The following is a 27662-nucleotide window of genomic DNA, read 5'->3' on the forward strand; positions in this document are numbered from 1 at the left end:
CTCAGATCTAGACCTCTAACCCGAAATAGATCCTTAACATGCAAAAAGGGCCCCAAATCTCATTCTTGAATAGATATAAATGAAATGGAGTCAAGGTAACAGCTTGTTACCTCCAAAATGTGCCCAAACTGCAGTAGATTCTGGATTTACACCAATCCCTTGATGCTAGCCTCTTGATCTTCAAGCTCCTTTCTCAATATTCCTCCTCCAAAGCTCAAATCTCTTTAACAATGGAAGCTCACACGATTTTTAGGGTTTACTGACTCTCAAGGGCAATAAGGAGGCTGAGAGAAGGACATAAAGTCCTTTAAATAGGGTGCAACCCCCGAGATTAGGGTTTTTCTCATTCCAGCACCAACTCGTCGAGTCCAGCTTCCGACTCGGCGAGTTGGCCACTTAATTCACGACCCAAGACCCGCTCCGACTCGGCGAGTAAGCGTACCTAGTCGTCGAGTCCCTTCTTCAAAATTACACTTTAAACCCTTAAATCATACCTCTCAAATTTGGGGTGTTACAACTCTCCCCCACTTAAATTAGGCTTCGTCCTCGAAGCCTGCTACAATATATGATTCTGAATACACCTCTTGCACTGCAGACTCCGATTTCCCAATCAACCCAGGCCCTTCCAGACCCTACCACTGCTCCTAAAAAAATAACTTCTTCTCGTGTGGTATCCTTGCCAATACTCCTGGCCGACCATCAGCCTTTTCTACTTAATGTCAGAACACATCAAACCAGTGTCACCCGATGATACTGCCACCATCCTGACATGAACACACCTTCAAGACTTGCGTAAGTTAGACACCACAATAATCCATTGAGCTCTGCTATAACACTAATCCACCTTTCCTTTGCCCAAAACTAGCGATAACCCGGATAACCTGCAATAGGGAACGAATCTTGTTCCCATCCCGAATCTATTCCCTTTTACCATGACATGATATTGCATCCTTCAGCTTCTAGCAACTCCCATGAATCAGCCAGCTACATCACATAACCATTCGTACCTAGCCCAATCAGCCTTGGGCTGGAATACCAGGTACGCCTATAACGGGTCCCGTCATCCCAAGGATGGTATACCCTCGCATTCCCACGCATGTTTTGGCCCAATCAACCCTCGGGTTGGAATACCAAACACACCAGGTCCAATCAATCATAAGGTCCGGTCATCCTCATGATGGAATACCCTAGATTGGAATACCACTTCTCACATAACCCATGCCTACAACCATACTTGAAGCCTAAGGATCCAAACTTGCAGCTCCCTCAATCTACTCTGATTCGACACAACCGAGTGTAACTCACTCAAATCTTGATATCACGTCTACTCCAAACGTACCATGACAGGAAACATTACTCTCGCGATCCCTAGGTCCACGACCTACGACTGGAATATCCTCACACAGTTCTCAGCCCGGTCTAGACTGCTCCCGAGTCTATCAACTCCGCTATCTCTAGCTCCTCTATCCAAATCTCCAATCTGGAGTTACTCATCTTCTCTTCTTCCAAGGAGACCTGAACCATGACCTCGCATCATCAGTCGGTGCCGAAAGTCGGAACCTCACTCTACATCATCCACTTGTGGTGCACGTCGCTATCCCATAACACGTACATACACTCAGAAACTGATTGCATAACCTACCATCCATAAAGAGTCTTTCGCATGCCCCTCAACATTTTCGACACTTGGGAACAACCCCACTGATTGTTATAGTATAGCAGCATACTTAATACCCGCACATACATCTACAAACACATACAAAGTCTTCAGCATGACTAGACCGCCTCACTAGGCCTTCAGTCATCTGGACCACTCTAAACTATTGAACATCTCCTTGGACCACCCCCTGGTGATCTTTCCCATGCAAATTGTTCTCACTCACTTAGGGTTCCGAACTCCTGATCCATTTCGTGGACTCTAACCCCGGCCTAACCCTAGGCCTCATGTCGATCGTCCATCCTCTCAGAAATTTGTGGTCTGTTCCCTGACCTGCGTGTCTACCACATATGTTAATAACCCGCACACCTGTGCTGAATGTACTGCCGAGTCCTGGCAGCTATTGAAACCCTCAACCTATCAATCCAAAACCCTCAGAGTCGAGCACACCCTCGGCCGAATACTCAAACTGAACATAATTCATGACTAGAACTCCAACCTGGTTTCCCGACTTCTGCTATCAATCACCAGGAAAACGTGATACACCTGCTCGGGAGTTTTACCGAACTCCCAAATCACACAACCCACAAACCAAACAACCACTTAGGTTGTCTTCCTTCATGAAAATGATGCGAACTTATCCAATTTCCAAAACCAATCCTGCCTTTATACCACGGGACAATTCTCCCCCACTTAGATTCGACTAAGTCTTCACAATACATGAAAATTGGAGAATTTCCAATCTTTCTCACTACCGACGATCGATCCAAATACAACCAACTCTTACCAATTAGTGCTCCATTACCAGCTAATCCACAGTGATCACACATTTCTAATAACTAGCTGAACACTTTCTAAATCCCAGGGACACCAACAGTCCCCAATGCTCGAATGATCCCACTCCCAAATCTTAAAGTCCAAGGATACATACTCCAACTAATGTCTCAACAACGAGCTACTTCCCTTGGTGCTTTCCTCCGCTTATCAATAACGCCTACTAAAACTACTGAATCCTGACAATGCTAAACAACCATCATATGGGACCCTGTCCGCAGACCTCCCATATAATACCCTTCTTCCCAAGGTGCTCCAACAAATCTCCCGCTCTCGGCTCTAGAAATCATATCATTCAGGGTCTCGCACCCCGACTTACTCACCAACTCGATCATGCACCGCTGAACTGCAATAACTGAAACAACCTCTGCCCTAAACCGGCCACAAATTACTCCCCATACATAGTCTCCAATCCCCATAAGTGCAATAGATCGCACAATCAATCCTTACCGCCAGATGCAAGAGATCCAAGAGGAATCAGATCTTTGATCCTATGGGTCGGAACGGTAATCGCGTACGCCTCACAAGATACTCATGCCACATCGACCCACCAGCTGAAATATTGTCGCCAACCCCTGCGACTAACTGACCCGAGCTGGAACACAACCTGATCCTGGGGTCCCAAGTCTGCTCACTCCTTCGAGCTCGAAAACTGAAAGGGCACAATCCCTGCCTTATAAAACGACCTTCCAAGCCACCAATTAATCATTCTACTTCCAGCTGTGAAACCCCAACTGAACTTAAACATCACTCCTTTCCGGAGTCCTTGCGACTCACATTCCGGCCTCAAGAAAAACCCCCGAAGCCTCGAATCTAGAAACTTATGTGCTAGACTCTCCCGCTCAACCCGCAGAATGTAACAAGTACAGAATATCTCCCTGGTCCCAAGTAACTGCAGCCCTCTGCTTATCAGAATATGTCCCAGTAACGAGTCCCGGTACTGGAAAGCTCAACCAACTCCTCCCCTTGCCGTCGTTACAGTTGTGGAAGCTGCCGCGACAACCGTCTCGGCAATGGCTGCATAATGCTCGTCGAAATACTCAACCATGACAGTCTTGATAGACCCAAACACCTCTGGCAAATGCCCCTGGAAAATCTCGATCACCTCCTCCCGGACGATCTCACTAACACGATCCTCTGACAATACGGGATCCTAACCTGGATCCGGTCTCAAGACGTCTTGTAACCACCATTCTGGTAAGACACCAGAAAGGTATCTGATAACTCATATAATGATAGGGGACTTACTCCCAACCAAACCCTAGGGGTTGTGACTTCCTTGCTACGCGTATGGGTCCTGTGCTTTCAGTAGTACGGGCCCATACTACCTTCCACACCTACCCATATTTGTCTCAAGTATCATTACAACACCCTAACAACATATAGACATAACGAGCGCTCATTCCTCATTCCTACGGGAATACTGAATATCTCATAACTGGCCTCCAGGCCTCTCACTACCCACCCATCCATGAAACTTTCACAAACCCTGCAGTACTAGTGTATGCTAGTCATACATAACGCTGGACCCTATAGACTTTCGAATATCCAATCCTACCCTAAGCTCCCAATCAGACAAGAACAGAACATAAGGCCAAATCAAACATTCTCAGGCTATAAGATCTTAGTTATGTATAACCGTGATGCCTACACTAAATAACTACAGTAATGATGTCAATTTCATATAAGGAAAGCCCTAGGCTAACAGGCATCATGAAATTAGGCAATTCTATCATGCAATTCCTGAAGATCCCTAGCCTAGTACTAGCATGCTGTTCTAATCATATCACATAATCAAATAACTTGTATGATATTTTGGGGTCTACTTACTGGCTCCGACTGATTGTACCCTCTGCATCCTCCTTTACTTATTTTGAAAACCATTTGAAAACCATTTGAAAATCTTTCCTTGATTTGACACTGGATTCACACGAATGTTCCTCCAATTCACTCAAACCAAGGCTCTGATACCAACTTGTAACACCCATAAAATTCAAGCCAATTTAAAACATTTTAACCCATTCAAAAACCATTAAGTTATTACAACTTGTTTTCAAAATAGTTTAAACATCAGAGTATCCCCAGAACCAAATCATAAAATCATGAAATATGAGGAGCGGTACGATCACGCCTTTGCTTTGCCATGATCACCTGATGTACCTGAAACAATAAACTGAAAACCGTAAGCTCGAAAGCTTAGTGAGTTCCCCCAAAATACCCGTACACACATAACCATACACATACAACAATGAACAACATACTATGGGTCCAATCAACCATCAGGTTGGAATACCCCAGGCCCTCAACCGTCGGGTTGGAATGCCAACATACTACGAGTCCAATCATCCTTGGGATGGAATACTCTCGGCCCACAACCATCGGGTTGGAATGCCCACACACCTATACATACAATAACTACTATGGGTCCAATCATCCCACGGGATGGAATACCCCAGGCCCTCAACCATCAGGTTGGAATGTCCACCTACTATGAGTCCAATCATCCTACCGAGATGGAATACTCCTGGCCCTCAACCACCGGGTTGGAATGCCCACCTACTATACATACACTAACTACTATGGGTCCAATCATCCCTCGGGATGGAATACCCCAGGCCCTCAACCATCAGGTTGGAATGCCCACCTACTATGAGTCCAATCATCCTACCGGAATGGAATACTCCTGGCCCTCAACCATCGGGTTGGAATGCCCACATACTAGCAAACATGTACACCTATCAAATAACCATATAACAGTCTACAAGACAACATACTAGGGCCCTATCATCCTACCGGGATGGAATACCCTCTACTACTGCTCAACACGTGCACATATAACAGGTAATCTCTTACCGGCATACAGACAGTCAGACCAACTACCGGTCACTAAGCATAGCCACATCCAATCTACCAGAATACTGATCTAACAGAGCATACCATCATATAGCCATTCTATCTACCAGGATGCTAGCTAACAAAACATACCATCATAAAGCCATCCTATCTACTAGGATGACAACTAACATATCACAGCAGTAACTACTCAAATAACAAATCAAAGGGCCGGCCTTGGTGCCTTAGACCCTTGGGTATAGTGAGGATAACTCACCTTGCAACTGCCGAACCGAACCACGAAAGCACAAACCCGAAGCACTGCCCCAAACTCCAACACCTATAGCCATCAATGATCCATTGACATAAATATCCAAATTACCATAATACCCTTGAAGGTCAAACTGGTCAAAGTCAAAGTCCTGATTGACCCTACTCGCCGAGTCAACCCGCTGACTCGCCGAGTTCCTAAACTTAGAGAACTCCCATATCACGACTCGACTCGCCGAGTCACCCCATGACTCGTCGAGTTCAACAATCTCTGAGTCCTATCATGTCCAACTCACTGAGTCACCACTCAACTCACTGATCTGAGTCTCAACCAGAAGAGGTTGGGGTTTTGTGTTCTGACTCGCCGAGTCCAAGAACAGACTCGCCGAGCCCACAACAATCTTCAACAGACTCGCCGAGTTGTTCCTCCAACTCGTCGAGTTAATGCCTATCTTCAACAGACTCGCCGAGTCCCTTCAGTCCTTTATTCCTATAGAGGATTTTCGAGCCATGCAGGGGCTCCAAACTGTAGATCCACTCTTCTAGGGCATAACTCCCACGTAAAGTTGCAAACTTTACGTGAAACCAAGGAGCTATAAGCCCAAATCACTCTAGGGCTAAGGTTTAAGACAAGGATGCTTCACCAACAAGCCAAAGGCTGATACTTTGTGAGTTTCTGGACCATGACAAGTCTAGATCTGAAGTAGCAACCTCAGATCTAGACCCCTAACCCGAAATAAATCCTTAACATGCAAAAAGGGCCCCAAATCTCATTCTTGAATAGATATAAATGCAATGGAGTCAAGGTAACAGCTTGTTACCTCCAAAATGTGCCCAAACTGCAGTAGATTCTGGATCTACACCAATCCCTTGATGCTAGCCTCTTGATCTTCAAGCTCCTTTCTCAATATTCCTCCTCCAAAGCTCAAATCTCTTTAACAATGGAAGCTCACACGATTTTTAGGGTTTACTGACTCTCAAGGGCAATAAGGAGGCTGAGAGAAGGACATAAAGTCCTTTAAATAGGGTGCAACCCCCGAGATTAGGGTTTTTCTCATTCCAGCACCAACTCGTCGAGTCCAGCTTCCGACTCGGCGAGTTGGCCACTTAATTTGCGACCCAAGACCCGCTCCGACTCGGCGAGTAAGCGTACCTACTCGTCGAGTCCCTTCTTCAAAATTACACTTTAAACCCTTAAGTCATACCTCTGAAATTTGGGGTGTTATATTATTTGTTGGGCTTGACACTCCTAACAAATGACTACTACGAATTTTGTTTAGATCACTTAGTCTAAAATGTAATTTATTAAATTTTTTGCTTTCTTTGATACGCAGAGTCGTGCCGGTTTAATCGTGAAACTTCGAAGAAGCATAACTTTTTCATACGAAGTTGGATTTCAAAGTTCTTTATATGTATGGAATCCTTGTCACATATAATATTACTTTGGTTAAGGTTATTATTTAAAAAAAATTCTATCTAAAAGTCATTTTTAACGCTTATTATATCTTAATTGACTGACCCGAATCTGCAGGTGTTACATTGACTTAGGTGAGTTGGACTCAACAGTTATATAGTGGAGACACGTATGTTGATTCGTTAGTTATTTAGAATAATTGGGTGTTTGAGCAGTATAGTATTGGTATTGATGGCACAACGGTCGGTAGGTTTAGGGCGAGCATTTTTAGGAGGTGACTTGTTGGAAAAGTCACGATTGTTTATCCGCAGTTCCTTGTTGAATTCCTTCTTAGTGGATCCTTGCTCATTTTTGTGAGAATGGTTCGCGTGAGTTAAATTATCGTGATGGAGTTCGTTGTAGGTCTCTTGGACGATTTGTCAGACAGTTGTGCACCTGTGTTAGTGTGGGAGTTTAGATGTCACGCAAAATTTTCTGTTGTATTGACCAATGTTTGGCCTATAGGAGCAGTGGATCAGTGATAATTCGTCTGGAAGTCAAGTGTGTATCCGAGCCTTTTGAACCTAGTTTCCGAATTTAGGATTGGTTGGAATTCACGTTTGGGATGCATTAAGAATTCATTATGCATGGTTGGGAGGTAATCCCAGTCAGGGATAAGGGGTTGGTGTGACAAATGGATGATCATCATGCTTGGGTATGGTATTTGGAGTCTAGACGTATGAGTTTTCGGCCTTGTGAAGTGCATTGATTGAGTTAGTTTGTAGTTGTAGTTATGAGAGTTTCATGGTTTAAGTGGTTTTTGTTGGGTTTTAGTTCAAAATTAGTTTCATAAAACTCATAAATATAGCAAACGGAAGTCTATAAATTTTGAACTTAATAAGCTAGTTACAACCCACCAAGGATCATATTGCAAGTTGTATAAAGATTAAATACCAGCCAAAGAAGAGATGAAAAAATAACAACCTTTGTAGTTCTTTGGGTCCTCTTGGGAAGCTTGGAAGTTGATGAAGAATGATGAACTTTAAAGACACCAACAATGACTCAACTTGATGTAGAATGCTAGTTCTTTTGTATAAAACTCTTGTATAACTCTTAATCTTTGAACCAAACCCAAGTATGGTTCAAAGAGAGCATAATATAAGCAACAAATCTTAAAATGTTCAAAGCAAAAGAAGAGAGGAAGAGGGAGAAGGGAGCTCACGATTTTTCTTTACTCTCACAAGAGTGGAGCAAAGATGCAAGCAACCGAACCCATCGGTTTGGGTTAAAATTATTAAAAGCGGATACTATCGGTTTGGGTTCAGTTCTAAGACAAAACCGACCTAAACTGACCCATGCACAACCTTATTATTATGTATACTTTATATATTGGAATATCAATACTATATAGAATTAATATCGTAAAAGTGCATATAAAAATATAACATAAAGGGAGTGAGTCGATGTTGAGTTGAGGAGTGAGTGGAATTCTAAATTTGATGTTAAGATGAAGAGTGAGTGGAAGGTGTAACTCGCATTCGGTGCTCAAGGAGGACACCCTCCTCGTGTAAGGTTGGTGTTTATGTTAATTTCATGGAAGCAGACTATCTCTTTCCATCATCCCAGTTTAATCGAGCTTCTATCACATTATTGTATTTACTTGACTCGGTTAAAGTCTCACAGTATGTTAAAGATACTTGTCTTTGAGCTTCTCTACAAGCTACATGTGTGTTCATATTCGTAAGACTATTTCATGTGTTTTATAGACTTTCCGCAAGTAAAGAATAGTACACGTTCCGAAACCGTAAAGAGAGAAAATAAAAGTGTTGCCGATTGGAATTCTTCATCTAGGAAGTGGAATTCTTGTGGTTTATGAGGAATGTGTACCTAACCGATTTTTGGTGGCATGTCCCTAACAATCAAGTACATGGCAGTTCATCTAAACCATCTCACTACAAAAAGGAATATGTGTAAAATATCAGGATAACTAAGGGAGGAGATTCCTAAACTAGTTTTTGATATCATCGGGAGAATCACTGAATGGGATTTCCTTCACGACAATATGATACTTTGGCTATATGGGTTTGAGACCTTTCATGGAGAATTCCCATGAAAATTTTGCATGATTTGGTTGCATAAATGATTTGATGATGTTGTTAGGATGATGTCATCATCATATAGTTGGAGATAACTAATATCATTATTATGTCAATAAATAAAGCGTGAGTGATTCGAGCAACAGTGAGAAAAACAAATAATGGAAATATATTCACAAAAGCATTGGTACTAGACTTGTGGAGCTTGTTTTAATCCATAAAGTTATTTGTTAAGAAGACATGCATGGCTTGAATAAGTTGGGTAATAGAACCCACATGTAGACGATATCATGTAGGTGACCATGAAGAACATCGTTTTTAACACTACATTGATGTATTGGCCGTAACATGCCTTGTATCATTCGAAAGAGCCATTCAAGTATAATTTGAAACAATAAATCTACATAAATGGATTATGTTAACATCGTGTGGTTTGGGAACAAATTTCTATATATGGTTGTATAATAAATTATTAAATTTATCTCGCATGGCTATGTGTCAATTGGTGTCATTAAGTGCCTTATTTTGATTACAAGGAATCATGCACATCGTTGTTGACGCTTGTAGATTAAAAAGTTGTCGATCATTGAAGATTTCATGCATGCTTTTGGTGACTATAGTTTGTTGGGAGGGGATCTAGTGGGAGTTGCTATTGGAAACAAGGTGTCAGGAGCAAGTGTTATCAGTATGGATGACACATATGAATAGGGGATTGGTGCATTGTTGAATGCGATGAGTAAATAAAGAAGGGTTAGACGGAATGTTGTGAGTAGTTTGATCCAGTTAAGGGAAGCGTTAATGGAGGGTTTGTGCCTTGTGGCATTCATTTGGGGAAGGAAGGGTTTGGTAGCCATAGGTTGTGATAAGGATGATTGGAACGTGTTTGTTTATGGGTAGAAAACCGAGAAAAGTGACTCGATAAAGTTTGTATAAGGATTTGGGCATGGTTGATGGCAAAATAGAAATCTGGTTTCATCTAATATAATGTTCAGTTTTCACAATGAAAGGTCGTAACATTTGTATCCATGGTGATTGGACGAGTATCCAAGAAATACACACATAATGGATCTTTCTTGAAGTTTATGAGTTGGTTGCGTAAAAAGGGAAAGCATAAACAACCAAATGTCTATAAATGGTTATATATAGGATTGTGGATCTCACAAATGCAACACAAAGATTCACAATTGTTGATTTAGTTGAGTGGTCAGGATCTCATAAAAGCAACACGAGAGAACACTGTTAACTTCAAAATAGCTCGCCTAGACTTCATCGCCAAACAAAACCTCAAGGACAAGGGTCATTCTTATGGGAAGAGTATTGATACGAACCATCCCACAAGACCCATCAGAAAACAGAAGACTCCAGCTAGCTATTTGGATTAGTCCAACCATGTTCTACCCTAGAAACCAAGAAGTGGTCAACGACCACTACATCTTAGGTTATCTCAATTATGCATGCATGATCTAGATATGTTGCATTGTAATCATGTTTCCATTTCTTGCGCTTACACGAGTTAAGTGTTATTAATTGTCTTGTAAGTTTGTTTTAGAAATGAATCAGAAAATTATCTCAACAAATCTATTCTTTCTCATAACACTTATGGAGGCTGATATGACCACCTCGAACTAGTCTATATCAAACACACTGTCATAATAAATATTAATTTATAATATTGAATCTTAATTATCAGAATTCTAAGAGCCCATTTGAATAACATGTTAACAATTGTAAAGATTCGTTATCAATAATTATAGCCATAGGTGTGCAGTGTAGTGCAACATGTGCAATTTTGTAAAGCACTCTAAAAGTGACGAACTTACACCCACAACACCAAATAAACAAAACCAGGTAACCAAAATTGACCTAATGAAAAATTTCGTGCTTCGACTATATATTATCATTCCATCTATATTTTTCAATAAAAAAAACCTATAAATTACAACGCACACTCTTTTTACGCAAGATTGACACAATAACACCAATTTCACACACCGTTTACTCGTTTGGATTTTCTCTCTCTCTCTCTCTCTCTCTCTCTCTCTCTGGGAGCTGTGGTTACACACACAGTTTCAGTGCGGCGACCTTTGCCATGGCTATCGCAGCGGCAGTTACTATCGTCCCTATTGGCCTCCTCTTCTTCGCCTCTGGTCTCATCGTTAATCTCATTCAGGTATACTTTTGCCCTTATCATTTCCCTGTTTCAGATCACTGGATCGAAATCTTGTTAGGGATTTGCTCAATTTTAGAATCTTATACCCTTGGGATTACGCGAGTGTTTGATTGCAACTTTATTTGTTCTTACCTCTTACTAGATTGGTAGTTTTTTTCGTCTGTTTACTGAAATTTTTACTAAGATTCACTCGTTCGAGCTTATATTATACCGCTGAATCTCACTAGGTGCTATTGGTTACTGTTGATTTACTATTTCTAGGCTATTATTTATGTGACTATACGGCCATTCTCGAAGAGTATATTTAGAAGAATTAACAGAATGGTGGCGGAGCTGTTGTGGCTGGAACTTGTGTGGATCGTTGATTGGTGGGCAGGAGTCAAGGTAATGATGATTTTGTTGAAGTTAAAAGTTTTTAAATTACTTATGAAGTTTATCTGAAAATCCGATTACTCATAGATCAGAAATTTATTAGGGCTTTTTGATGCTTACTGTTTTCTTTGTTTGAGTTTTAACATATATGTTTACAACGATGATGCTATTCAAAATTAGGGCTTTGAAAGTTTAAATTACTGCATAGGGTTTGCAACTGTGCGTTCATTTGCATTAAGTGATAAAGACTGAATGAATATAGTTTCTAGGAGCCTTTCATTTGCTTTATTCTGTAATTGAGAACATCAAAGAAAGTTCATTCGTTTTCTCTCTATACTCATCACTAAACTTTAGTTTTAACTAACTGCAAATCAAATGCTAGCCCCAACTGCTGTTTAATTGACTTTTATCTGAATTTTTTAAGTTAGGTTGAATATCTTTGTCATTCCATATTCTTCTAAGACACATGCCTACTTTTTTCTAGCAGTTTCATTATTTACCTAAAACCTCCTATGCATTATCATCCTTTGTGGACCAAATATACACATAACAATATATTTTAAATGATTTTTTTCTTAAGATTTCTTTGGTTGTTTTGATGCAGGTTTGTCTGTACACAGATCCTGAAACTCTAGAAATGATGGGTAAGTTGGATATTGTAGAATGTGTTATTGCTGTAATTTTTGATTTTGGCTTACCCCATATGTCTTTACAGGTAAAGAACATGCTCTTGTGATAGCTAATCATAAAAGTGACATAGATTGGCTCATTGGGTGGGTGTTTGCTCAGGTGATTATCAAACATACCCCTTATTGTTGTGTAATTATTTATGTGTGCTCTTTACTAATAATATTCTTTAAATTATTTTGTAACAGCGATCAGGGTGTCTTGGTAGCACATTGGCTGTCATGAAAAAATCATCAAAGTATCTTCCAGTAAGTATTAAAAAAAATGAAATAGTTAAATATGTCACATATGAAGCTCTTGAGGTGAAATTATAATATCTTTTCGACTGTTGTTGTATATGTGAAAGAAAAATAAAGGTGTTTGATTTATGCAGGTGATCGGTTGGTCAATGTGGTTTTCTGAGTATCTTTTTCTTGAGAGAAGCTGGGCTAAAGATGAAACTACTCTAAAGGTATAATCACATCATATTTTTTCACATTTATTATATTGCTATTTTGCAAGTGATTTCATAACTTTTTTTATTTATGTAATTATTATATTGCAGTTGGGACTTGAGAGGCTAAAAGACTACCCTCAGCCATTTTGGTTGGCTCTTTTTGTGGAGGGGACTCGGTTTACACAAGCCAAGCTTTTAGCAGCTCAAGAATATGCATCTTCATTGGGATTACCTGTTCCTAGAAATGTTTTAATTCCACGAACAAAGGTACTATTTGTCTATTTCTTTTGTTGGGTTTTTGTTTAGTAGTTAATATTGTTATTAATATGTAATATGTAATATGTGTCAGGGGTTTGTTACTTCAGTGAGTCAGATGAGATCATTTGTTCCTGCTATTATTGATATGACAGTTGCTCTTCCCAAAGATACAACTCCACCAACAATGCTCAGGCTCTTTAAAGGCCAGTCTTCTGTGGTAAGCCTGTTTCATTCATTTCTTTATTTTGCTATTTTTTGCATTTAGGTTATTTTGTGGATGAATAGACAGTGGATTTTTTGTTTTGTGTAGATTCATGTGAAAGTGAAGCGTCATTCAATGAAGGATCTGCCAGAATCAGACGAAGCTGTTGCACAATGGTGCAAAGATATTTTTGTTGTCAAGGTGAGTTTTTATTTATTTATATGTACATAATTTTTTTTATTAAAGCTTTAATTAAATCATATATCTTTATATTTACATTTACAGGATGATGTACTAGACAAGCATAGAGAATTAAACGCCTTTCCTGATTCTGAACTCGTTGACATTGGCCGGCCATTGAAGTCTCTAGTGGTAACAGTAACAATTAACAACACAGATGACAGAAAAAGACAAGCATTTTAATTTTATCCATTTATTTAAGCCACTCAAGTATTAATTTTTTATATAAAATAACAAACAAACAGGTGGTGGTTTCGTGGGCATGCCTGATTGTATTCGGGACGTTCAAATTCCTGCAGTGGTCAAATCTGTTGTCTTCATGGAAGGGTTTGACTTTTGCTGGGGTTGGGTTGGCGGCTGTAACTGTTTTGATGCAGATATTGATCCAATTCTCTCAGGCTGATCGCTCCACACGCGCAAAGGTGGCCCCCGCAAGGTCCAATGGTAGTACTAGTGTCCAAGACAAGCAGCAGTGACTGTTACTGTTATGGACATCCTCATTTCCTTCTTCCTCTTTTCATTTATCAACAGACGTGGGTGTAATGGGTATTGTGTACTGTGTACTTTGTAGTAAAGATTAAATAGAATATGCTGCTATTATGTCCTTATGATGAATCGGTTTCAATCTTATCTTGTTACATTTTAGGACCAAATGAATTATGTTTGCTTTGGGTTGGGTTGGGTTGGGTTGGGTTGAGCCAATAATTATAGATTCAAAACCAGTGGGCAGCTTTGTGTATTCGTACGGTGGAAGGAGTTGGCGGGGTAGACAGTGGGTGGTACCGCTGGCGGTGAGTCGATTCAGTTGAGTTGACAAGGTGTTGCCGCAGCATTGAAGCCAGACGGGTTTTCTAACCCGTGACCATCTTTGACCATTGACCAGTCAAAAAGTTTTTTTTTTTTTTAATAAATATTTTACAAATATAATTACCCAATCCACCTTAAAAAAAACATACGTTCTCCAATTCTATTCCATTTTTCTTTAATAACATTCATTTTCTCTCTAACTCCATTCTAAATGGATTCTCATGGCAAATCCAAACAAGACGGTTCTAACTAAAGAGTCAGCTGACAAAACAAACACTCCCCAAGATTTTCCATTACAGTTTTGGAAACCCAAAACCCAAACTATCCACACCCACAATACCAACACCATTAACAACAATATAACCAACTCCCAATGCCATAATCATATAATCAATTCCATCTTCCGCCAGATAATACCCATTATCAACAACAATATATGTAATATTCTCAATCGATTTCGGAAACCTAATACCAATATTCTCCTCCTGATCTCTTGCAGTTTCGTGAAAAGGAGAGAGACAAAGTAAGGACAACCACTAGTTGGAGAAGGAGAGATAATCTGTCAAAAGATCTTACTAGACGCCTGACCGTCATCCTTTCTCGTCAAAAAACCACCCTTCTCATCACAGACCTAAAAACCTAGATTGAAAACCTCCTCCTCCTCCTCTCTCTCTCTCTCTCTCTCTCTCTCTCTCTCTCTCTCTCATACACACAAATATGAAAACACAAGCACCTCATCTCTCACCGTAACTAGGATTTTCAGATCTCACAAGCACCTTATCTCTCAGACCATAACTAGAGTTTCAGAGCCTCCATCGTAAATAACGGTGGTGCCAGTGCTAGATTTACAGTAAGGGTTATATATATATATATATATATATATATATATATATATATATATATATATAGAGAGAGAGAGAGAGAGAGAGAGAGAGAGAGAGTGAGAAAGAGAGAGAGAGAGAGAGAGAAGTGTGGTGGTCCGTCTAACTACCATGGAAGAGACGTCGTCGACAGACAGTGATCTCCAGCGAGTAAGGTTGCACCGTCGGCCAAACAGTTAAGAGAAAGAGATGAAATGGGTGTGTGTTAAAGATAGGGGTGTAAGTGGGGTGGTGTTAGATTTCTCTTTTGTTTTTCTTTAATAAAAAATAGTAAAGTAAATAAAAATGGAAACAAATAGGGGCAAATTAGTTTTTTTTGACTCATTTCAAATCTGCCAAGAAACAAAACCATAATAAAAACTCATTTTGAACCAAAGTGGTAATTTTTGGCTGACCATAGAGACCAATTTTGCAATTTTGTATTTCTTTTACCAAAACAAGTAGGGGTGAGACTTCGTTTGGTTTATGGGTTTGTCGGTTTTCTTGAATCAGTTTTCTTGGTTTGATTTTTTCTTTTGTCCAAATTGAAAGCCGAACCAAATCTAAGTCAAATCCCTCTAGACCAAACCGAAAACCAAATTCCAATTCGGTTTAGAAACTAAGGAAACCAAATATTTTCTTTAAAAAAATCAATGTTCCAATTTTCCAAACATAAATTACAAAGTTTCAAACATAAAATTCTAAAATTCCTTAAATAAAGATCTACAGTTTCAAACATAAAATGATAAAATGGTACTCCTACTAGTTAGAAACATAAAGTTTAACTTTCAAGTTATGATAAAATGGTACTCCTACTAGTTAGAAACATAAAGTTTAACTTTCAAGTTGCAAACAAAAATATAAAACATGAAGTTCAAAAGTTGTTCCTAGTGGCTTGCCAAATTCTGATCTCATTTATACATCAAGAAAAATTGATTACGTCGTCGATTACCATAAGTTTGTAATGGAACTTTTAAAAGTCAATATATAAAATAATTGCAATTTACATAAGAAAAGTCAATACCATCTTACCACTTCAAAATTCTCAAGATTTTCAATGTTTTCTTCTACATTGACTAATCCTTTGAGCGGATCCAATCTTGACAACATTTTAACGCTTGCACAATCTTTAAAGTTAAACAACTCCGAAATGCATAAAATAAGCTTTCTCCGGTACTAAACTATAAGGGCTAAAATATCATTTATTTTATATTGATCATTTAACATTTTTATCCAATATACAAAATATAAAATATATTTCTTAATTTATTAATTATTGCATTTCAGTTATTCGGTTCGGTTTGGTCTAAACTTCATGAGACCAAACTCAAACCAAAAATCAATTAAAAAATGAACTATATTTCCGAATCTGATTACTTTGGCACTAATGTTTTATTATGTTTTTTAACGACAAATTTAATCTACTCGTAAACTACTCTTTAGTCCGCCTATGTTCTAAATGAGACTTGAACCCTCCACTTCAAATAATAAGGTCAACAGCTAACATCGCCTAGGCTAAAAGCAGTTTGGTTCAATATGTTATGTTCTAATAAATTGATAATAAATCAAATATGTGTTACATAAATTGATTCGTTTTTTTACTAAATAAATGGATGAAAAAAATCTACTTTATTTTCACAGATGGGTAAACATACATAAATCCTTTGCATAAAGAACTGCTAAAAAAATATTTGGTGTTCTTTTTTTTATCAAAAGGGGTTTCATTTTTTTTTTTAATTTCATAAACAAGGATGAAGTTGATTCCAGTTCAGGCGATACACATTATATGAGAAAAAAAAAAAAGATAACATAAGGTGCCAAAAAAAAAAAAACGCCGTTGCCGGGGATCGAACCCGGGTCACCCGCGTGACAGGCGGGAATACTTACCACTATACTACAACGACTTTGATGTTTTTCTTACTTATTTTTCATTAACAAACGTTTTTCAGAGAATCACAATAACAAACAAAAATTTGTTTCAGTTTCCATGATCAAGACAAAAACTTACAGTTCATCCGAATTGTATTACAGATACAATGGCGTGTAAGATCAAGTATAAATAGGACACTTCTTTTTATTTGTATAGCATTTTACACCATTTGAGATCAATATTGTAGTATTGCATTCGCAAAGTGTCAAAAATAGTAGATATTTTTAAAAATAATTTCATAAAATATGAATAAATATTTGGCAAAATATGATAATTTCATAAAATAAGTAGAATTTTTCAGTGCAAGGGACAGAAAAATAATTTTACTTCACACATTTTTGTAAAATATGTGATCAATATTACACTTCCCTTTTTTTTTGGTAGCAATCCCATTTATAAATCCTCTTATAAAGTTAAAGACAAATACGAAAAAGAATATAAATTTCAACATGAAAAATATAAGAAAGATTTAATTGAAATTACAAATAAACAGTAGATTTACAAAAATTAAATGTTTAATAATTCATACATCAAAACAGAATCATAGAATGAAACAATGCCACAGAAAACAAAATTATAACATGCGAAAAAACCAATCTTCCAGAAATCTCCGGTGATCAGATGTTCAAAAATTGAAATCAATTCCGGAAGAAAGCAACTAAAGAAAGAAGCAGAGATGTTCCGATCATTACTCCAGAAACCTGGACGGAAAAGGCAGCTCCGGCGTCAGGAGAAGGTGCAGGAGCCGTCGCTTGAGCAGACACGGTGGCTGCCGCCGAGATTGCCACGAGGGCAACAACAGAAGCCTTCTTCATGATGTTGCTAACTTGCGCCATTTGTGAATCTGAAGACTGAAGACGGAGTATGCGTGTAGATTGTAGTGTGTTTGTTTGGTGGGTGAAGAAATTATGATGAAAGGTATGCGTTTTAAAGGGGAAAGTTAGAGTGCATGACAGCCGAGCACGTATTTGATATTCAAGAAAGAAAGAGGCTTCAAGCTTTTCACATTACATGTTAAATGTTGTGCTGGCACATCTTTCATTATTCCCCTTTAATCATGGACTTGCAACATTTTGCTGTTATTCAAAAACCAATTTGAGGTTGGACACCTTGTAATTTAGAGATAAATATAAAAAGTTAAAACCCTACCATATGATTTTTAATATTTAAATAATATATATTACCTGTTTATAAAATGTATTACATTTCTGATTACTAATTCTCTAATCCTTTTTAAACAATTCCCATAGCTTGTTGCTTGTAGGTCACTATATCATGTTATATACATTTTTATGCTTTATCTAGTTGAACTTTATAGTTGGCCATTTATATCTATCCTTTCAAATTCATATTGTAATAGATAATATCATAATCTACATATTTATTTTTCAACGAATTTATCTAGTTCTAATCATCCTATATTTTCTTCATACGGTCTTCATACTCATATTAAATGGTGACAAATGTATTAAAATATTATTAATATCATTAAATGTGTCACATATCATCATTTAACTTGTGTAGGAGGATGAGTAGGAAGAAAATATAAGATTTCTCTTTTATATTACTTCAAATTAATACATCATTAATTAGTTTCACAAACTTGAGATATTGTAGGTATTCAAGATGAAATCTACATATTATTACTTTAACAAGTTTATGGTCCAATGACATTACCACACCCAACCCAAAAATGGCATATGCATCACAATTGCGGTTTTAAAACCTACCCATTATCTCTCTGGGTTCATGCTAATCGGTTTACAAACAAAATCAAACCGTAACACTAATAGATAGTTTGTGGTTGTTTTGAAGATAGCTTAAGAAGATGTTTTCTAGTAAACCGATCATCCATATCAACCTTGATGATGATTATGTAAATCCACGAGGGGTAATACATTTATTACATCTCATATAGTAATGCAATATGTAATTTTTTAAATAGTAATACTATGTGTAGGACTGTAAACGAACCGAACGAACACGAACGGGGATTGTTCATGTTCGTTCGTTTAAGTTAGCCGAACAAATAAACGAACACGAACGGATAAACAAACGAGTTTTCTTGTTCATGTTCGTTCGTTTATGTTCGTGAACATGCTAAACGAACATAAACAAGCGACGATAAATGAACAAAGATAAAAAAAACATAATTGAAGATATATGAACATAAATGAACATATAATACACTAATTTAATCAAACACATAAGCTTATGTGAACATAAAATGAATTATATCAACGAACATAAACGAACAACATAAACAAACGTTCACGAACATAATTGAACGAACGAGACAATTGTTCATGTTCGTTCGTTTAACTAAACGAACGATAATTTGTGTTTATGTTCGTTCGTTTATTAAATAAACGAACATAAACGAACTTCCCGCCGAACGGTTCACGAACAGTTCGTTGAACGTTCAGTTCGTTTACAGCCCTAGCTATGTGAGATTTCAGTTTGTTAGGTGCAAGGAAATCTGAAGGCTTTATAGAAGAGAAGAAAAAGTTTTTTAGAATATGCAACAAAAGTTGGAAATCATGATTCTAGGAATTGTACAAACAAGAATAACTATGTGTAGATTTGTGTTTTAAGTAATTTGAAAGTTTAAGTAGGTTTATTATCGGTATGAGTAAATGAATGTGAAATCATTATATTTGAATTGAATAAATATGTTATATTCATAATGTAACTGTAATTGGATAATAGTATGTTCATATAAATTGCATATGTAGGCCGGTAATATTCATATTGAAAGTGGTAGTGATTATTCATATGAATGTTATTATCTTATATTCATAATGAAAATTGAATTAAACTAATTATATTCATAGTGTAAGTGTAAGTGACTATACAGAAGAATGTTAACCCGTTAATATGTTCATAATGAAAATAGAATTTGAATAAAAGTACGTGTATATGAAGTTGTGAATGTGAAGATGGAGTACGTAGTGTGTGTTATGGTGGGTGAAGAAATTACGATGAAAGGTATGAATTTTTAAGGGAAACTTAGAGTGACAGCCGAGCACGTATTGATCAAGAAAGAACCTTCAAAGTTTTCACATTTATTGTTGTGTTGGCACACCCTAGCTTCCCCCTTTAATCATTGACTTGCAAGTTACAACATTTTGCTTTGCTGTTATTCAAAGCAAATTGAGGTTGGACACCTTGTAATTTAGAGATTAATATAAAAACCGTAACGTATGATTTCTAATATTTAAATCATATATATTACTTCTTTATAAAATATATTATATTTCTAATTAATAATGTCTCAAATCCTTTCCAGACACTTCCTATAACTTGTAGTCTTGTAGGTTACTGATATCATGTTATATACATTTTCATGATTTATCAAGTTCTATTTCATAGTTGGACACTTATATGTATCCTTTCAAATTCATATTATAATACATAATAATAATACATATTTATGTTTGAAAGAAATTATCTGGTTCTTATTGCTTAAGTGTACAAACCATATATTAACCATGTGACTTCACATTATTAATACTTCATTAGTTAGTTTCACAAACTTGGGATATCATAGATATTCATAATAAAAGCTAATTATTATTACTTAAACAAATTTTGGACTTTATCTACATTTTTTGCAAGCCACAAGATCAAATTTGCAGTTTTTGTTGAACTTTATTTTCGTAAGCTAATAATCATTTTCATACCAAAAAAAAATCACAAACTCCCTCGTGAAACTTGAAGGCATTGGTTATATGTTTTAAACTTATATTTGCATTCAAAATGTAGTTCAATCATTTCGATTCGATGGAAGGACTCAAACACTCGTAGAACCAAAAGATATGCAGCGTCGAATAAAAATATGTTGAAATTATAAAACCATCGTGTTGACAGTAATTAATTTATTGGGTTTCCATACAAAAAGGAATCAAATGAATTCAAACATACAAATCTACTCTAATAAATGAAAGTTTTTTTGCCACATGTCCTCTTCTCCTTCATTTGAACACATGACATTTTCTAAAATTTTTAAATTTACTATTTTCCACTTGTCATTTTATTGTATTTTTCATTTTATTAAATTAAAATTCCACATTTAATATGTAAGGTATTTATTAGAAAGGGTTTATATATGTAATGTATTCAATACATTAAAGTCACATTAATTTTAATAATGCAAAAAATTTCTCATTTTTCTTATAAATTCAAACTTTTCAAATTGTTAAAATTTTATATATATATTTTTTTAAATAAACCCATGTAATACATGGGTCTCACACCTAGTATACAACAAATGAAAACGAAAATGAATAATCAAATTATTGAAAACAAAAGAACGAAAATCAATTTCTAAAGATAGCGGCGAAGGAGAGAAGCAGAGAAGTTCCAATCATTACGCCGGAAGCATGGAGAGAGAAGGCCGCTCCGGCATCGGGAGAAGGTGCAGGAGCCTGAGCCGACACGGATGATGCGGCCGAGAGTACGACGACGACGACTGCGAGCATGGAAAGCTTCTTCACGATGTTAACTTGTGCCATCTCTCCTTCACCGGAATTGATTTTTGCGATTCGCTGATTACTGTGAAGATAGAGTGTGGAAGCTGAGAGATGAGGTGATCGATTTATAAGGGGGGTTTGGGGGAGATAAAGTAGAGTGACAACCTGATTCGTGGTGTTATTCGTTGTTCATCGGACATTGAACATGGCTACTGCTGATAAATGATGATTAACTTTCCAACGCTATATCTCTTCTCTAAATCATTGTGTTTGGCAGGTGTTCATCCGAATCGAATCGAATCAAATCAAATTAATAAGTTGGATTCAATTTTTGGTCCTTGCATTTTAATTTTCGTTTTATAACATTCATCTTTTTTTTAAACCTTTAAAATGACATAACATAATGGCAAATATCAGATAAAATCCCAATATTTTTTGAACAGTTTACGGTTTAATTTCAATTTTTATTTTTTGAATGAAAAAATCGCAAATATTTTTTATTTTGCTCAAATTAACGAAACAATCATTATTATTTTTTTCAACAGAAAATGACAGATTATCATATAAAATTAGATAATCGAAAATTTTCTGTTCAAAAAATAAATGTTGTGAATCATAAACTGACCAAAAATATTTGAATTTTATCGGAGATTTCCCTAAAAGAATAATGTCATAAAATGATGTATTGTTTGTTTTTAAGTTATTATTTGTTAACTGTGTTCAATGAGTTATCAAAAAGAAATTATGTTCTTATTATATTCCATCCGTCCCAAATTAATAGTCAATGTTTCCTTTTTGATTTGTCCCAAAATAATTGTCCACTTCTAAAAATAAATATTATTTTTACCAAAATACCCTTCATTATTAGTTAAAACTATAATGAAATTAATGCAACTATCATAAAATTAAATGCAACAAAATGGTATAATTGTCATTTCATTTAATAAAGTTAATGGTAATTAATGTTTCCTTAATCTGTGTGTTTTTTGTCTGTAGACAATAATTTTGGAACGGATGGAGTATAATTTAGGTAGATTTCAATTTGCCACTCTAACCTTGTTGGAAGATTTTGTTGCTGCTCCTGGTATGTGGGATTATATGGGAGATAGTACAAAGATATTCTATGTCAAATCCATTCGAAAGTGTATGGTATGAGCTTCAAATAACCTACAACTTGAGCTTTATTCTTGGAACAGTTGGCTACCTATAAAAGTATAGGTAACCAACTATTCCAAGAATATAATCTCGTTATCAACTAATCGCTTACAAAGAGGAATCCTAGTACAAACCACTACATGTTCGATTTATCTATTAGGAAATGAAGAGGTTGCTCATTTATTTTTATATTGCACATTTGCGAAGGAAGTATGGGTTTGGGCTTCGCCTTGGTGTGGAGTTCCATTTGGGGTAGTTAATTCATTCTCAAAACTGTTTAGGGTTGTCAAGGTTTCAACGGGTGGAGATGGCAAAAAGACAAAAGTGATTAACGCCCTTATTGGAACCATATTTTGGGCTTTATGGAAAGCAAGTTCGTCTTCAATCAGATTAAGACAAGGGTGGATAAACTGGTTGATGATATTCAAATTTCCCTTTTTTCTTGGCTCATGCATCGTGGAAAATTGTATTCATTGGATTAGATTGAATGGCGTAAATCTCTAATGATAACTTGTACTTTATAATTGTCTTTGTCGGAAGGGGGTATAAATAATAATCTCTTGGTGTATCAGATGTTAAGAAAGTACATTCTCTTCTCTTGAAATAGCAACGTACAAAATCATTTTACGTCACATTGTATGCGTAGCATAGGTATATGTTACGCGTCACGTAAGATTACATGCTCAAGCACTTCATTAAATTTCTAGTTGGACGCTTTTAACCATTTAAATAATATCTAATGGCTTAAAATCGATTCCAGTCACTTCCAAAGATCACCAAAACCTTTATCAACGATATTCACAATATAAAATTTTGAAATCTCATAATACTCATAAAATAAACAAAAATACATATGTGATTTTGTAACGTCCAAATTTTCAGAATAAAATTTTCATTTTTACTTTACAATAAACATCTTTTTCGTTAAGTTATAATCAAGTCAAACCATTTGTTTATAATCCACAATCCAAAATCAGAGTTATAAAGGAAAGCATTAATCTCAAATCATAAAACTGTTGATGTGTATGTATCCAGTCACGTCTTTGCCTTCCCATGATCTAACAAAGTATCTGAAAATACAATAAATCACACAATACGTGCAATCATAGAAACATTGGCCTTTAGCCCAAGGCTAGTCCACCCTGGCCTTCAACATAAAGTTGGTTTGCCCTGAGTATCTTAACCTTCAGCACAAATTTGGATCGTCCTCAACTCGCCACAAGATATGTCGACACACACACACACACACACACACACACACACATATATATATATATATATATTACAATCAATCAACAACAATCCAACAACATATGTAATTGTCTAAACTAGTCTACTTGTCTAACAGCTTGCAACAACATAACACCATCCTATTCCTAACACACCAGGATACACAACAGAAGCTCAACAGCAACCTCAATAACATAACAACTAACACAAGCTACTTAATTCCAAACCGAGACCATTCCCTAGCTAAATACTCAATTCGAACCAAGTTTGACAAAAAGTCAAATTGGTCAAAAATTCAAGGGTCAACAGTCAAAGTCAAACAATCAACCATCACTGGCCACCATGTCGCGGCCTAACCCCTTGACCGCATCGTGATCACTAAAAGGACAAAACAAATGCGATGCAACGTGTAACCGCATCACAAACCTCCATTGGGCATGCCGCATTTTTGGCCAGAACCCATCTTCTCATTAAGTGCTTACTCCATACAGATCAAGGTTCATAATCTTCAAATATGAATCTCTTAAGGGACTTAGGTGTTGTTTGTTTTTCGGAAAAAACATCTTCAGACCTCTTATTGCTACTCGGCGCAGCACACGCGCAACACTTTTTATCTCGCAGCTGTTTGTTTTTCAGAAGTCTTAGGATTAAAAAACCTCTGCGCGTGTTCTTATTGGCGCAACACTTGTTTCGCCTCTTCCTACCTCTTCCAACCTCTTCTTCTTCTTTTTTTCTTGCTAAAATATTAATTATATATTGCTGAAATCTTATTTCATATTTTTTTTTCGTTTTTTTTGTTTAATCTTGTTGAATTTTTTTTTTCTTTTTTTATATTGAATAATAATAATTTGTTGATGAAATATCATTATTTTATGCTAAAATATCTTTATTTTTTGTTAAAATATCATTATTTTTTGCTGAAATGTCATAAATTCTTGCCAAAATGTCATACAGTATTAAATTTTTGGTATTAAAAAACTATTTTCGGATTATAAAATCAGTTTATTTTAATTTTTTAATATCTGCAGCAGTATGCAGATGTTAAAAAAAACAAACACGCTTCTTATTACAATCTGTAGCCATTTGGTCCACCTCTTCTACTGCAGAGGGTTGTAGAGGTGGTCCGTAGACTTTATGAATTTTTGCTTCAAAAAATCAAACAGCACCTTAATGGATAAATTTTCCAACTTTATCCATCTAAACAACTCCATAAAGCTATATCTAAAACCCTAAGTTCAAAAACCTCATAAAAATGGAATAACTTGTCCATGGACTCAAAGCAAATCCCATTTATTCATTGAAAAAGCTTCAGAAGCTAAACATATCACTTAAAAGTTTTGTAGTTCATTAAGCACTTATTGGAGTTTTGAATACAACGAAGGTACGCCCCGCATAGAGAGCAGTATGCCCCGTGTACGCAATCAACGTCCCAGTTTTCTAGTCAACGCAAGGCTCGCGTACGCCCCACATAGCTTCGGGGTACGCCCAGCGTACGCCCTCAGATGGGTTTTTGCGAGTTGGGCTTCGGATTTGGGCCACCTTTGGGCTAGTTTGGGCTTAGGCCCTTAATGGACTTTTAGAGTAGAAGTATTCTGGTCCAGTTAAGGAAATTGGGCCTTAGGATGAGGTTTATTAGGGAGTTGGGCCCAATTTGGAAAATTGGGCCGATTATGGGCCTTGTATATTTTGGACCTTTTGGATCAAGGTTGGACTTGGGATTTGGCCTAGTTAAGGAAGAGTTAATGGACAATTATGAGTTAAGAGATTTGAAGTGATAATCCAATTATTAATTGGAGGTTTAATTATTTTGATAGTTCGACGTTTTCGTGAGCCAGCGGCCGGAGGATTTGTTTGATACGTCAGCGTGAGGTGAGTTTTTCCTCACTATACTTATGGGTCGAAGGCACCAATGCCGGCCCTTGTTGGGTGTTTATCCTAGTAGAATGTTGCTATGTTGCTATGATCTGATAGATCTGTATCCTGATAGATAAGATGATGTCATGCTTAGTGATCTGTAAGATCTGCCTGTTTGTCTGTAGACTGGTTATGTGTTTAATTGCTATATATGTTGACATGTATGTATGTGTGTGTGGTTGGGTTGAGGCGGTCCTACTTTGTGTTGTGGGCCAACAGACCCAGGGCGGTCCGGATAGACTGAAGGCATGCGAGGTGGTCCAGTCAGGCCGAAGGCCCGGCGAGCGGTCCGGATAGGCTGTAGGCCATGCGAGGCGGTCCAGTCATGCCGAAGGCTCGAGAGCGGTCCAGATAGGATGAAGGCCCTGCGAGGCGGTCCAGTTAAGCTGAAGGCTCATTATGCATGTTGTTATTGGATATGTTTATGTGGTGATATTTTGGGGAAGACTCACTAAGCTTTGGGCTTACAGTTGTGGATTTTGTTTCAGGTACATCGGATGATCGCGGGAAGGCGAAGGCTTGATCGTGCACTTCCTCATATTTTATGTTATGATTTCTGGGATTTCTCTGATGTTAAACTATTTTGAAAACAATTTGTAAACAATGGATGGTTATGGAATGTTTGAAAAGTTTAAAATTTTTATGAATTTTATGGACGTTACATCTCTCAACTTTGTACCACTACCTGTGATACATTGAAACTAAGCGGGTCAGGTTGGGAAACCTGGTGAGTACATATGGTTTTCAACTCACAATAATAAAGTTAATATGTTTAATTATCAAACAATTAACCCAATTACCCATCCCCGGTTTCTTATATATTCTTCCTTAAGGATCTATCCTAAGGGTCATTTTAGTCATCATTGCTGACAGTACTATTACAAGGATTTCTCTTCAATACATGTCAGTAGGTTCATTTCTATATTTTCATTCCTAAGGGTTTGTCCTAATGAATAAGCACGAAGTCCATCACTGCCTAAGTTCCACGTGACTGTCAAATAGGCATGAAGTCCATCGCTACCTATGCTCATCAAATAGGCACGAAGTCTATCGCTGCCTAGAGTCTATCTAATATGAACAAAGTCCATCGTTGACTGAGTTCATCAAATAGGCACAAATTCCATTGCTACCTATGTTCTATGGGATTGTGTGACATCCCCATTTTTACGGCCAGAAAAGACCGATTTTGTTTATGCTTTATAAGAATCAGAGTACCTCTTTTAATAAAAATATTGCGGAATTTGTTCCCAGGAAAACATGATAAATACATTATCAAAGCATTTCCGAAGAAATGTATTTTTATTCATTTTAAAATATTGGGATGTCATCGTCAATACAGAAACATAAGCATAAACAGAACTTACATTCATTATCACTAATGATTTATATCTCCTTAATCCCTCAGTGTAATGTAACCTCATATCGACACCTGTGATACAAGTAAACTGAGTGCGTCAGGTTGGGAAACCTGGTGAGTACATAGGGTTTTCAACCCACAATAATATAATTATTATGTTTAATCATCAAACAATTAACCCAATTACCCATCCCCATTATCTTCTTTACTCTTAAGGATTTACCCTAAGAATCAGTTATTCCTCGTTCATTCATTCCTTAGGATTATCCTAAGGAATAGGCACGAAGTTCATCGTTGCCAATGACACAGCTGTCAATATTATCTATTAAGCACAGCTGCCAATATATCGTTTAGGCACAGCTGCCAGAATTATGACATTCTCTATTAGGCGCAGCTGCCGATATTGTCCTTTGGGCGCAGCTGCCAGGGTTATGATGCTCTCTATTAGGCGCAGCTGCCGATACTATCCTTGGAGCGCAGCTGCTAGGAT

At 37.0% G+C, this 27662-nt stretch overlaps 1 protein-coding gene and 1 non-coding gene across 2 annotated transcripts; one reads left to right on the forward strand and one right to left on the reverse strand.

The window, feature by feature from the left end:
• Positions 1-11025: 11025 nt before the first annotated feature.
• On the forward strand, positions 11026-14100 carry LOC145112057 (1-acyl-sn-glycerol-3-phosphate acyltransferase 2-like). The gene is made up of 11 exons (XM_079048269.1): positions 11026-11252; positions 11514-11636; positions 12229-12268; positions 12340-12413; positions 12500-12559; positions 12685-12762; positions 12856-13014; positions 13097-13222; positions 13316-13408; positions 13493-13579; positions 13693-14100. Exons 1-11 carry the CDS (start codon positions 11172-11174, stop codon positions 13921-13923), a joined length of 1152 nt encoding a protein of 383 aa, XP_078904395.1. The 5' UTR covers positions 11026-11171; the 3' UTR covers positions 13924-14100.
• A 2846-nt stretch (positions 14101-16946) lies between these two features.
• TRNAD-GUC (transfer RNA aspartic acid (anticodon GUC)) lies at positions 16947-17018 on the reverse strand. Its single transcript has one exon. It is a non-coding gene; the product is annotated as a tRNA-Asp (tRNA).
• Between the last annotated feature and the right edge of the window lie 10644 nt (positions 17019-27662).

Source organism: Lactuca virosa, chromosome 5 (assembly GCF_052849685.1).
Source record: "Lactuca virosa cultivar CGN04683 chromosome 5, Lactuca_virosa_CGN04683_v6, whole genome shotgun sequence".
NCBI lineage: Eukaryota > Viridiplantae > Streptophyta > Magnoliopsida > Asterales > Asteraceae > Lactuca > Lactuca virosa.